General features: G+C 44.0%; 1 protein-coding gene across 4 annotated transcripts in view; it reads right to left on the bottom strand.

Moving 5' to 3' along the window:
- The window catches only part of LOC144683375 (solute carrier family 26 member 9-like), a 103,930-nt gene that overhangs the window by 42,027 nt on the left and 49,404 nt on the right, over positions 1–12,499 (bottom strand). For all 4 annotated transcript variants that reach the window (XM_078546326.1, XM_078546327.1, XM_078546328.1 and 1 more), the window contains exons 8-11: positions 11,326–11,408; positions 7,269–7,416; positions 5,042–5,155; positions 462–539 (exon numbers count right to left, since the gene is read on the bottom strand). In XM_078546326.1, coding sequence (XP_078402452.1) covers positions 462–539; positions 5,042–5,155; positions 7,269–7,416; positions 11,326–11,408 — 423 coding nt within the window. The remainder of the gene's footprint in view (positions 1–461; positions 540–5,041; positions 5,156–7,268; positions 7,417–11,325; positions 11,409–12,499) is intronic.

Raw genomic sequence — 12,499 nt, 5'->3', positions numbered from 1 at the left:
CTTCTAAACAAAAAAATAGCTAGGGTCTATCAAACCAGGTTCCACTCTGGGATCTCATCTGTCCAGTAGTAACATCAGCTGGGATCATAACAATTGGCAGGAGTGCCATCCCTTGAATGAGGCGCTAAATTGATGCCGCTACCTTGGGTGGCCGTAAAGGGTCCCATGGCTCTACTTGAAGAGGAGTAGCAGACCTCTCCCAGTGTGCTGGTCATAAATTATCCCCCAACAAGGGCAGTAAAAACAGATGACCTGTTATTTGTCACATCGCTGTTTGTGGCACCTCGGCTGTGTACAAATTGACTGCCACATTTTCCCACATTACAACCGTGACCTACACTTCAAAAACAATTTATCTGCAGTGAAGCACTTTGGGATGTCCTATGCTCATGAAAGACATTATAGAAATGCAAGTGCTTTCTTTCTACTGTATGTGTCATTATGTGAAAAGGCTCTCTTACCTTCGGAAGTGGCTCCAGGTATGTTCCCAGAGCCATAAGCACCACAAACACCACAATGACTACGAACAGACTTGCAAACTGGAAAGAAAAGATGACATCATATCACGAGGTGTATTTTGAAGGCCTGCAGCCAAAGATAAATATTTGTTTTGCAATCGCAGTGAAAGTGACAACTACAATAAATTTCTACATCAATGGGTTGTTCTAGATAGTAGCAGACATCAAAAAGACCAGCCAGTGAGCAAATGACCTTAGATATAGCAGAAGGTCTCTTTTGACAGGCATCTGCATTCATCAAGTTCAACACTGGCATAATTGGCTGCTCAGCTAATTCTGATATACCCGAGCTCCAGGAATACACCAAGAGGGAAATGATGTGTTCCTGCCAGTGCACTAAATACGAGAATAATATTTAACTTAATTTAGATCATAGTCAATGCATCGAATAAATGGGCCACTATGCGACCAGTAAGCATTCTGCTATTCATGAGAAATAGTGAGAGAGAGAAGTGAGGGTGGAGATTTCAGTCTAAATGCAAAAACAGCCAAAAGATTAGAGGCCCTGAAATTCATCAAGGAGTGGAAGGGTTTGGGGAGGGGGGCAGTGCTGCTGTAAGTCCCAAGAGGTACTCAAAGATCTCTGAACGCACCATCCTGCAGAGTGGGGGATATGGGAGTAAGCAAGCTTTTGGCGGGTTGGCTGCATATCTGCAGAGTCCCCTGGGTAAGTGCTGCATATGAATATGCCAGGTGAATCTTTCCAATCTGGTGGGAGGAAGGGGAATGGTTCCCCTCAATAAGGTAACAATGTTTCTTCCATCCCACTCCCCACACTGTGACTCCCTTTATCAAAGAGTAAGTCGTCATTTGAATTGTACTACCATGATCCTCCTGGGCCCAGGCCCTGATCTCCAGCTGAACCGCATTTGGTGAGCACGGCTTCCGTTCACACTAAACCAGTCCTGGCTGTGGGCCAGAGCATGGAAACCCATAACTTTGGGAGTCCTCACTTCCAGCACTGAGCTCCTTGTGCTCATGCTACTGCAGGAGTGCATGGAAGCTCTAACCCCACCAGGTCCTACAGGCATCTCAGACATCAGGTCAGGACCCAAAGGGTCTGGAGCCATTCCCGAAGGTTCCTGCCCAAAGTACACTGGGAAACCGCCGGAAAAGTTTGACTTCAGTCACGGAACTTTGCATGACGGCCACCTGGTTTGGAGAATTGGGCACATTGGTCGTCAATACCTATTCCAGGGGACCTTGATTTTCCAGAGGTTTGTTGGGAGTTCCAGGGAACATTGGGAGCGCTGAGAATCAGGTGTAGTAAACCCCTGCTTGCCCCCACGTGAGTGTTTGCTGGATAGATAACAGCCAACTTGAATTTGTAAAGAAACGGAATTTGCGTTCCAAGCCTTGAAAATATGATTGAAGAGGATTTTAGACAATTCTCTCCGGCCACTAAACCAATCTCAATAGTACCTGGCTTCACACTAAAAAAACATCACAAGTACTGATTAAACTGACAAACTTTTTTTTTAGTCAAAGGGATGGAAACCTTGTTTAAGAATCAAGATAATGAGAAATTCAGGCTGGTAAAGCTTTTATTATTATTCGTTCATGCAATGTGGTCATTGCTGGCAAGGCTAGCGTTTTATTGCCCATCCCTAACTGCCCTTGGGAAGGTGGTGGTGAGTTGCCTTCTTGAGCAGCTGCAGTCCGTATAGTGTCGGTACATCCAGAGTGCTGTTAGGGAGGGAGATCTTATTCTGTTAAAACCGAGTGGCTTGCTCACCCACTTCAAAAGGCAATTAGAAATCAACACCACTGTGGGTCTGGAGTCATATGTAGGCCAGACCAGGCAAAGGCTGCAGATTTACTTCTCTAAAGGACATTAATGAACCAGGTGGGTTTTTAAAAACAATCTGGTAACTTCATGATCACTATTATTGATCTTAGCCTTTATTTAATTAATTGAATATAAATTCCCCAGCTGCTATGGTGGGTTTTATATTTATTTCTCTGCAAGGTTTGTCTAGACAACTAATGTCGTGATATGAATACTAAGCTACTGTTCCCATTTCTATTGCAGGTTATCTGACACGCAGTGTGCACTCACTCCATTCAGGGACACACCCCAGAAGTCGGAACAGCTTAGATGTAAATTGGCAAAACTTGGGATTAAAAGTTTCTAAGCATGAATAGGGACACTGCTACCATTTAACTAACAACAATCGCACAGTTTACCAGGTATTGATAAGTACCTGCTGCTTACTCACTCACATTTATCCTACCCATTAGGGCAGCGCTTTACATAGTTACATGGAGCTTGAGTGGGAAGAATTTCATCTCAATGACAGGCCTAATCTTCCAGGCCCCATTAATGAGCCCAGTTGCTTACCAATCATTCTCAGTGCATGGAAATGCAGTGGAATTGCTTAGCTCAAGTACCGGACTGTCAAGTCTGTTACTGGATGGATTCTGGGTCAATTGAAATTTTCAAGGCTGTAGTCAATAGGCTTTTGGTCAGTAAAGAATCAATCAAAGGTTGTGGATCAAAGGCAGGAAATGCAGTTGAGCTGCAGATCACCCATGGTCCAATGGAATGGTGCATCAGGCTGAATGACCTACTCCTGTTCCTATGTCACATTCTTGGCTCTGAATTTTTGTCACTAAATGTTTTGTCCTGGAACCAGTTCAGTCCAGCTTAACTGCAGCAGTCACTACTCCCCGACCACCACCCCAAACCCACCCCTGCCCTCTCAAGAGGGTCATGGTCGACTGTCCCTGGATTCGAGGATCAGGACTCAGGTTCAGGGGTTTCTGCCATGGGTCTTCATGTGACTGAACAGGCCGAGTCTCAACCCACAGATCTTTGGGCACATGGGGCAGGATGTCCCATGAGTTGGCAGGATCCAGAGTGCACAATTTGCTTCCTTTACTTTCCTTCTCCGCCACTGGTCTGCCTCATCATTAAGATGCTGTGACTCAGAGTATGAAGCAGCTTGATGGACAAGTTGTTGCCATTGTGAACAATCGGCACCAAGCTCCACCCAGTCATCAATTTCACCACTGCCGTGCCTCAAGGAGAGCTCCAGAGTGTCTTTGAAGCATTTCCTTTGTCCTCTCTTGGAATACTGGACATTTGAGAGGTGAGAAAGGACCTGGTGATGGAAACGGTTTCTGGTCATCTGTTCACAATGTCCAGTCTGTTGAAGTTAATTTTGCAGGAGTTTTGACTGAATGTTTGTGGAGCTGGCTTCAAGAAGGGCACAAGAGTTTGTTCGATGGTATTCCCATTGATTCTTGAGGATGAGGCGGAGGAAATTTTTCTAGTGCCCTCATGTGTTGCTGATACACAGTCCAGGTGTCACTGCAGTACAGGAGTGTGGTGATGAAAACTGCTCTGAACGCTAGAGCTTCTGAGAACTTATTGAGGTCTTTGTTGTCAAACACTCGCTGCTGGAGTTTGTAGAAGGCTGAGCTGGCGTTGCTGATCCGGTGTTGGATCTCCTCGGCAATGGGGGCCTTTTGAGAGAGGTGGCTGCCAAGGTATGGCCAATGTTCAACATATTCCAGAGTTTCTCCTTCAACATATATGGGAAGTAGAATATTTGGCTGACCAGGTGTGGGTTGATATATGAGTTTTGTTTTGGCAACATTCAAGGACAGGCCGAGTTTCTTGTATGGTATGCAAAATTGAAAAGATCGAGAGTGGCTTGCAAATCTGGTGCAGAGTGGGTAACAAAACTGCAGTCACCTGCAAACAGTAGATCATGTTTATCTTTGGTGGGTAGTTTAGTTTTGGCAATGACGTGACTGAGGATAAGGGATTTTTCATCTAGATGGTATTTAATACTCACATGAGAGGACAGTTGATCTTTAATATGGTGAATAGCCACCGTCAGGTGGATTGTAAATACTCTGGGGGCTATCACACAGCTTTGCTTGAACATAGTCCGGAGTTCAAAGGTGTCTGTTTCAGATGTCCCACTTATGACAGTTGTAGTCATAGAATCATGAAGCAATTATTAGATTGTGCTGAAGTTTCTTGGACATCCAAATCGCTGGGGGACTATCATAGAGCCTCACTATTTACTGAGTCAAATGCTTTGGTCAGGTTGATGAGTGCAATGAAGAGCTCCTGGTGTTGTTCTTGACATTTTTCTTGAATTTGTCCGGCAATAAAAACCATGTTGGATGTTCCTTTGGAAGGTCTAGAGCTACACTGTGTCTCTGGGAGGATTTTCTCAGGAAGGCAGTCACTAGTTAGCTATTAGACAACTGAGAAGCATACATTTGAGTCCACAGTAGATGGGAAACAGATACCATAAGGCCCTTGTGCATGACATAATGAGCAATATAAATGACTATGGTATTCCACCTGACCACATCATGCCCCATCAGGCAGTAGGATAAATGGATAAGCAACAGGGACTTAGCAATGCTGCTAAGCTGCGTGATTTTCATTAGTTAAACTGAAGTGGTGCCCTTACACCTGCTTAGAGGCCCTTAAGCCTTTGCCTTGCCCATTAGGATCCATAGCTTCAGTCGCAAAGTGGCAGGGAAATTTGTTGATTTACCTGTGAGCTTCCACCAGCTCCTTCCACAGCCAAAGTCACTGACAACGCACAGCAGATAACATGGATGTTGAAAAATGATCCAAAGAAGTTACCGCAGCCCAGTGCCAACATTTCCTGGAATATAGAAGAAGCAGAAATTATTATGCAACAAGGAAGAATTGGGAGGATAGGAATCCTGAAAGGTTGTGTAACTGATGGGAATATATAGGTTGTGGTACAGTTACTGCTGTGCTCAGGGAGTGTCTCAAAACTGTTGACAGCTGCTGAAACATCAGATTTCATTTTCAGGAGGAGGTTGTTCAAATCCCTTTGTATGTGGGTCTGACTATGAAACTAGAATTGAATATCTGTTTCTCATTCAAGTTATAGCTGATGACCAACTTCCTTGTTTCTGCCAATGGCAGACAGAGCATTCACTGAGATTCCCTACTAAATGGAGCTAAACTTGACATATCTGGATTCAAGCTTGAATTCCAATGCCCTCTGTCCCAATTAGTCACTTGATGGTACAGACTTGAATATTGCTGAAAAAAGAGACATGCTGTCAAAGCTTTACACCTTACACTCATCAGGACAGATGCAAGAATACCACATGTCAAAGGGAGCAACTATTTATACTGCATGGTGGTTGGCAAGTTGACTCTGTAATTTGGTACTCATGCGTCTGTCCTGAATAGTGCAAGATGAAAAACTTTGATAACATGTCTCTTTTTTTTGGCAATACTCTGTCAAAATTGTGCAAAAATTCTATCCACTGCCTTCCTCCCAGTGGGAAGAGTTTCTCTCATTACTTTTTACGGAAGAGATGCTGTTAGCACCACACGTGTTATTGGGATCCAGAGCATGGAGGATTCAACAGAATTGGTGAGATTACAAAACGGGGCTGAATTTTTGCAGGACACGGGAGCTGCATCTGATTCCGGGCCCCAAACCTGCCACAGGGTAGTGGGAAGCAATCATTCGGATTTTGGCCAAGGTGCCCCTTAATGGCATGGAGACAGGATCCCTGCCCTCCCTGGCAGGAGTAGCTCTCAAAGCTGGAGGGCCAATCAGAGGCTTTCCAGCTTGGGAGGAGCTGCAGGCTGCAGTAAAGGGTAAATAGCTGTAAGGGTACCTCAACATGGAGGTGCTCCGTCAGCAATCTTTTCAAACATTACATTAAAAAGCAGAAAAAAAAAGGCTAGGCCATCACTGTGGGGGTGGTGGGGCGTGCTCTACAGATGACCTTTTCACCCAGGCATGCAAGGATGGCCTGTAGGCCTGCCTACACCTTTGACCCCTCCGACTTGCTCTGGCCTTTTGCTCTGTGCCCATCTCCTGCCCCCTCCCCTGTCGTGTTGGGAAACTGGAAGCCAGCTGGAAAATCCCAGTTGGCCTCTTTTGCCTACCAGTAACAAGGCTCTTCATAAGACTAACTGGCTGCCTTCTCCGTGGGAATGGGCAGCCTTGCTGGGCCCCTCTCCACTTCCCCCAGAATGGCCAGCGCCGGGAACAGTTTTGGGAAAATGGCACGCCGGCCAACCCAGTTTTTGGGTCCTGTCTGTCTCTACTCCTGACCTTCGTGGGAGCTGAAAATTCTGCGCATAGTTTCAGCTATAATCGTTAATCAGGATAAAGCAATAGATGAAGATTCCTTCCCAACTTCATCTAGGTTACAGTTGGAGAAGAGAGTCAAGGTAAAAGGATGAACCTTCCTTTTATAACAATACTGTCAAGATGGAGGCATAAAGGACAAGAGGATTGATGAAAAGTCTGAGAGACAGGTTTGGCCAAGGGATTATAAGGGGAAAATGGCATTGTGATGGGAAAACTCCCGCAGTTAATGTTTTTTTTCAGCAGAGTGCATTTTTCTAACTCCAGTAGTCAATTTACAGACTTCATGTGGAGAGATAAGTTTGGCTCAGATAGCTGAATTATTGAGATAATTAGGGCTGTGAGTTGGTTGCTCTACAAGTTATTTAAGGCCGCCCAGGATATAAAGCGCTTGGCATTAATGCCATACTGTACCCTCTGACCCTATCATTACAAAGCCCACAGCAACAAAGTGGTTCATTTTATAAAAGATAGGTGTCCATTTTAATGGATTGATGCAGGGGCAATAGCTTTAGTAACAGGAGTCTGAAATAAAAGAGTTCACAGTAACAATGTTGTGATTTTGAATAATGTAGCCAATTTTTAAAAGGACAGTAATAGCTAATTCATCATATACTTATGTAAGACTTTGTACCTGGTTTGCATTTACGTCATAACCATGCCTGGCAGAGATTGTCCTCCCCACAGCTAAATTAATGACGTATCCAACAATAGCAAGTGAGATAGCAGGTCCAATCATTTCACCCCACAGATTGACCCGAGGAGCATCTGGAGGAGGCAGCCTTGGAGACAAAAGAAAAGTGCCAACATTTACTTACTGCTTGCAGTGGATGGAAGACACTCCATCAGCTGGACAAATCCCAAGTTAACTAAGGCCACCGAAACCCGAGCTTGTCTGACACAGGAAAAGTGAAACGGCTTTCTCCCGCTGGGTGGCAACATGGAAACCTAAACATTGTCTCAAAACTTCTTTCCTCTAACATTTCTTTTAGCCTTTCATGGGATGTGAGCATTGCTGGGAAGGCCAGCTTTTGTTGCGCATCCCTTGCCCTTGAGAAGGTGATGGTGAGCCACCTTCTCCAATCGGTGCAATCCATGTTGTGTAGATAAACTCACAGTACAAACTGTTTGATACAGCTGAATGGTTTGCTAGGCCATTTCACAGGGTAGTTAAAAGTTGCCGTGTGTCCGGAGACACATGTAGGCCAGACCACATCAGGACAGCAGATTTCCTTCCTGAAGCAGATGAGCTTTTACAACAATAAAGTAACTTCATGGTCACAATTATTGAAACTAGCTTTTTGAAAAAAATTTGAGATTAATTAATTGAGCTTAAAGACCATCAGGTGGCCTACTGGGATTTGAACTGGTGTCTCCAGAGCATTAGTCCAGGACTCGTCCAGTGACATTACCGCTGAGCCACTGCTCCTGTAACTTGATTGTCTTATATCCCACTTTTTACTCCTGAACTAAAGAATAACTGGGACTGTGCTCCCCTCTACCAACTTGGAGAGGAGACAGTCTGCACAGCAGGACTTGCCAGGGCTGCCATTACTGCCATACGGGTAGTGCCAGGCACAAGGCAACCTGGGCATGTGCGCCGCTCATCGTACTCTCTTAATTAGACAGGGTGTGCTCCCCTCTGCCTCAAACTTGCATCATGTGTGTGGCAGGTTCCTTTTGAGATGGAATGCATCGTTGCTATTCCAGCCAGCAGAACTGGTGAAACTTCTTCATTATCAGTTAGAGTTCAGATTCAGGTCAGCTCCCCAAGAAGAGAGACCAGAGACTTAGACACCAGGACTAATGGACTGGCTTATTCCAAATTATGACTAAAACATAATGTGGAACAATTTACCCTACCTGGAGTTGAGCTTGGCTTTTTGACCGAATTGGCTTAGATGCATCAACTGAAACTATCTGTTATAAACGTTTCCTTCAGCATTGTTTAGACTGGGAGATCTTTATAAGATGTTTCACCCACTCAGACTATTTTGGTAATGATGGATGCACAGGTTCCACCTATCATGATCCTGGTATCAACACTTTGAGTGCACATCGTGGTTTTGGGAATGTTCTTGCACTGATTTCCAGTCTATGGATTGAAAATCACAGGGAGTTCTTACCTGAATTCCCAAAACATACGCCCACTAGGTAAAGCTTTGTGTTGGAAGGATATGACTGTAAAATTAGCCCTTGTAGTATTGCAAGCTCTCACTTTACACTTCCCTTTTCAATGGAATAATTCTTGATAAAATCCAGCTTCCTTAAAAATGTTATATTTTCAGGTGGGTTTTGGATACATCAAAGTGAGGGATGTCAGAGGGTGTGAACAAAACTGATCTCACTTCGAACATGCTTTGGGCCCGATTTTAACTCACGCAAAACTAGTTGCTTACACAGGGTAAAAATCAGGGCCTATTATACTGTCCCACACAGGACAAGCTAGACACAGAGTTAATAGATTTATCACCCAGTGAATTAATTATTTTTTATTCATTCATGGTATGTAAGCATCACTGGCTAGGCCAGCATTTATTGCCCATCCCAAAACTGCCCTTGTTCAGAAGCCATTATAAGAGTGAACCACATTGCTGTGGGCCTGGAATGACACATGGACCACACCAGGTAAGGATGACAGGTTTTTTCCCCCTCAAGGACATTAGTGAACCAGATACATTTTTACAACAATTGGCAACAGTTTCACAGTCATCATCAGACTTTTAACTCTATATTTTCATTGAATTCAAATTTCATCATCTGCTGTGGTGGGATTTGAGCCCAGGTCCCAGGGGTGTTAACCTGAGGTCTCTGGAACACTAGCCCAGTGACAATACCACTATGCCACCACCTCCCCAAATCACAGAAGAATTGCTGCACTGACAAGGATTTATTACATTTCCTATTTAGATCATCCAGCACTCTCACTGAAAATGATTATAAATCATTACCAGTTAATACAGAATTGGAGGGGACTTTACTTCTGCTGATCACTAAGAGCTGGACTGAGACTCCTGAAACTCATTTTTGTGCTTGTGGGACCTATACAGCAGCAGAGTGCAGAGATTTCCATCACCTCCCTCGATTTGTATCCAGAAGCTGATCAGGTTTGTATCTTGATGCAAAGATTTCCAAGCGGGGAAGGACAGATTTATTTTTTAACAGCTTTCTGGGTTCTCCCAGAAAATTCACTAGCGTGATGACCGTGCTTGATGAGTGGTTTTGGATTTATTTCCAACTGCTGGTATTGATTCAAATCTGATTCCAGAGCCAAAGAGCATATTTTAATTCTTGTGGGCGGAAATTCTTAATATAAACATGCAAGTCGTACCACACATTGGCACAAAAGCAAAATACTGCAGATTCTGGAAATCTGAAGCAAGCACAAAAAGTGTTGGAGAAACTCAGCAAGTCTGGCGGCATCTGTGAGAGAAACAGGTCAATGACCTCTCATCAGAACCCTGTTGGACATCAAGGAAGCCATTTCATTATTTATCAATATGACTATTCCCATTGTATTCTAGTTAGAAATTTGGATTTACTGAATTAGCTGCAGCAAGCATAGCAGGAATTTGGACATAGGGGTTCCCTGTGCCCCTCCTAGTGTTTCATTAATTACACAGGTTAATTTCCTGGCCTCTGCAGCCAATGTCCAATTTCCCCCCGAATTCACTGGACAAAGCCAAGAACACTGGCTCTTTAAATCTACTCCATACTGCATGCTAAATAATCAGCATGACATCTTTTCCAAACCAATTGACATTCTACCCTCCATATACTTGAGGTCATCCAAAATTCTGCTGCCCTTGACCTCATTTGTAGCAATCCCTGTTTCCCGATCATACTGTCTGCCTGCTGACCTACACTGGCTCCCAGTCGAGCAATGTCTCAATTTTAAAAATCTCATCCTTATTTTCAAATCCCTCCATGGTGTCGCGCCTCCAATTTCTGTAATCTCCTCTAGGCCATAACCCTCTGAGATATCTGTGCTTATCTAATTCTGTAATAAAAACAGAAAATGCTGGAAAACCTCTGCAGGTCTGACAGCATCTGCGGAGAGGGAAACAGAGTTAACGTTTCGAGACCGTATGACCCGTCTTCAGAGCTAATTCTGGCCTCTTGCGGGTCCCTGGTTTAAATCGCTCCACTATTGACTTCAGCTGCCTGGGCCCTAAGCTCTGGAATTCTCTCCCTAAACCTCTCCGTCTCTCTGCTACTCTTTCTTCCTCTAAGACACTCCTTCAAACCTATCTCTTTGGCCAAGCTTTTAGCCATCTTCCCAAATATGTGGCTCAGTGTCATATTTTGCTTTATAACGCTCCTGTGAAGAGTCTTGGGGGCATTTTATTATGTTAAAGGGGCTATATAAATACAGGTTGTTGTTGATTCATTTTCCACCTTTTTGTATTGGGGAATCAGGTGCAAACTTAATGTGGCTGCCAGACCATTTAAATTCATAGATGAGAAACTGTGCGCAGAAGGTGTCCGAATTTTCGTTATATTCTGCTGGTGTTTGAAGCTCCCCTCCCCTTCCGGCCCAATAACTCAGACTTTGACCCTGCTAATCTCCAGAATGAGATAGCAATCATAGATCACATCTGCGTTGACTTTATATTTGACCCAGCTGTGCTGCATATCTCTCAGAGTTCACCGCCAGCAGAAGACTGCTTATATTCTTCATTCTCACTCACCCCAGAGGAATCACTCCAACAACATCAATGTCATATTTCTGTGGCAAGTGTGCTCCCCCTGAAATTGCTGTGGTAACAATGACCTAAAAGTAAAATTGGAACATTAGTCACTTTTTAAAAAAAATATGTGCAATTATTTGACTTCTCCCCCCACCACCTTCCTTTTTTCCCCCTCTTTGCCAGAGGTGGTGTTTTTTGCAAAGATACAACAGACACCAGCAGCTCTTCGACACATTATCCATTGAAGTTTGGTTTAGTTATCTACCTACTTCTCTCTTCACAAAGCATACATACACCTTTTTCAATCAGGTTAGTGGGATAATGGTCAGAAGCTGGCCAGTATTTTTCTCTTTCCTTACTTGGGGATACTCAGCACCATTCCATTGATTTTCTTTTTGTTGAAAAGAGAGACGTTGAGGGAGTTTTTCTTCTTGCACTCATCAGAACAAACACAAGAATGCCAAATTTCAAATCATCACAACAATTTATACTACAGGAGAAAAGAATGCTGATTGGTTGCCGAGTGTACTCTGATTGACTGAGGCATTGCCACGGGGCAAAAGGAACAGGTTCAAGCCTTGCGCCTTTTTGAATAACCTGAGAGCTCAGGGAGCCTATAGTTCCCCATTGTTTTCTCCATGGCAATGCCTCGGCCAATCAGAGTCAATTTAATAACCAATCAGCACCCTTTCCTCTTATAGTATAAATTGTTGTGATCCTCTGAAATTTGGCATTCTTGTGTTTGTCCTGATGAGTGCAAGACTAAAGGGTTCGGCAGCAAGTTCCTCTTTTTCAACAATTTTCAAGTTCTGTACTGCCAAGTGGCTGTTGCCATGAGCTTTGATGGGAAAGATATATAACAAGCTCATGGGACACTATCACTCAAAGTCAAAACTGTGACTACCAAGTTCAATTTTGCTTCTCCTGCATTACCACCCCCATTGTGATCAAGAAGCATAGCATGGGCCAAAGAGCAAGGTTGGGACCGTTCTGGTCTGAAAACTCAATATCAAACTCGGTGATAAATTTACACACTGAACCATTAGGAAACATGCCTCCCTCCCTCCCTCCCCCCTCCCCCACACCCACCCCACCATCTCCCTGATGGATAGCAGGAACAATTTAAATTTCCAACGAAAATCACTTATAGCTTCAGAAGCTCTCAAGTGCAATT

Source organism: Cetorhinus maximus, chromosome 8 (genome assembly GCF_964194155.1).
Source record: "Cetorhinus maximus chromosome 8, sCetMax3.hap1.1, whole genome shotgun sequence".
NCBI classification, from domain to species: domain Eukaryota; kingdom Metazoa; phylum Chordata; class Chondrichthyes; order Lamniformes; family Cetorhinidae; genus Cetorhinus; species Cetorhinus maximus.
This window is presented reverse-complemented; position numbering and strand designations above follow the sequence as displayed.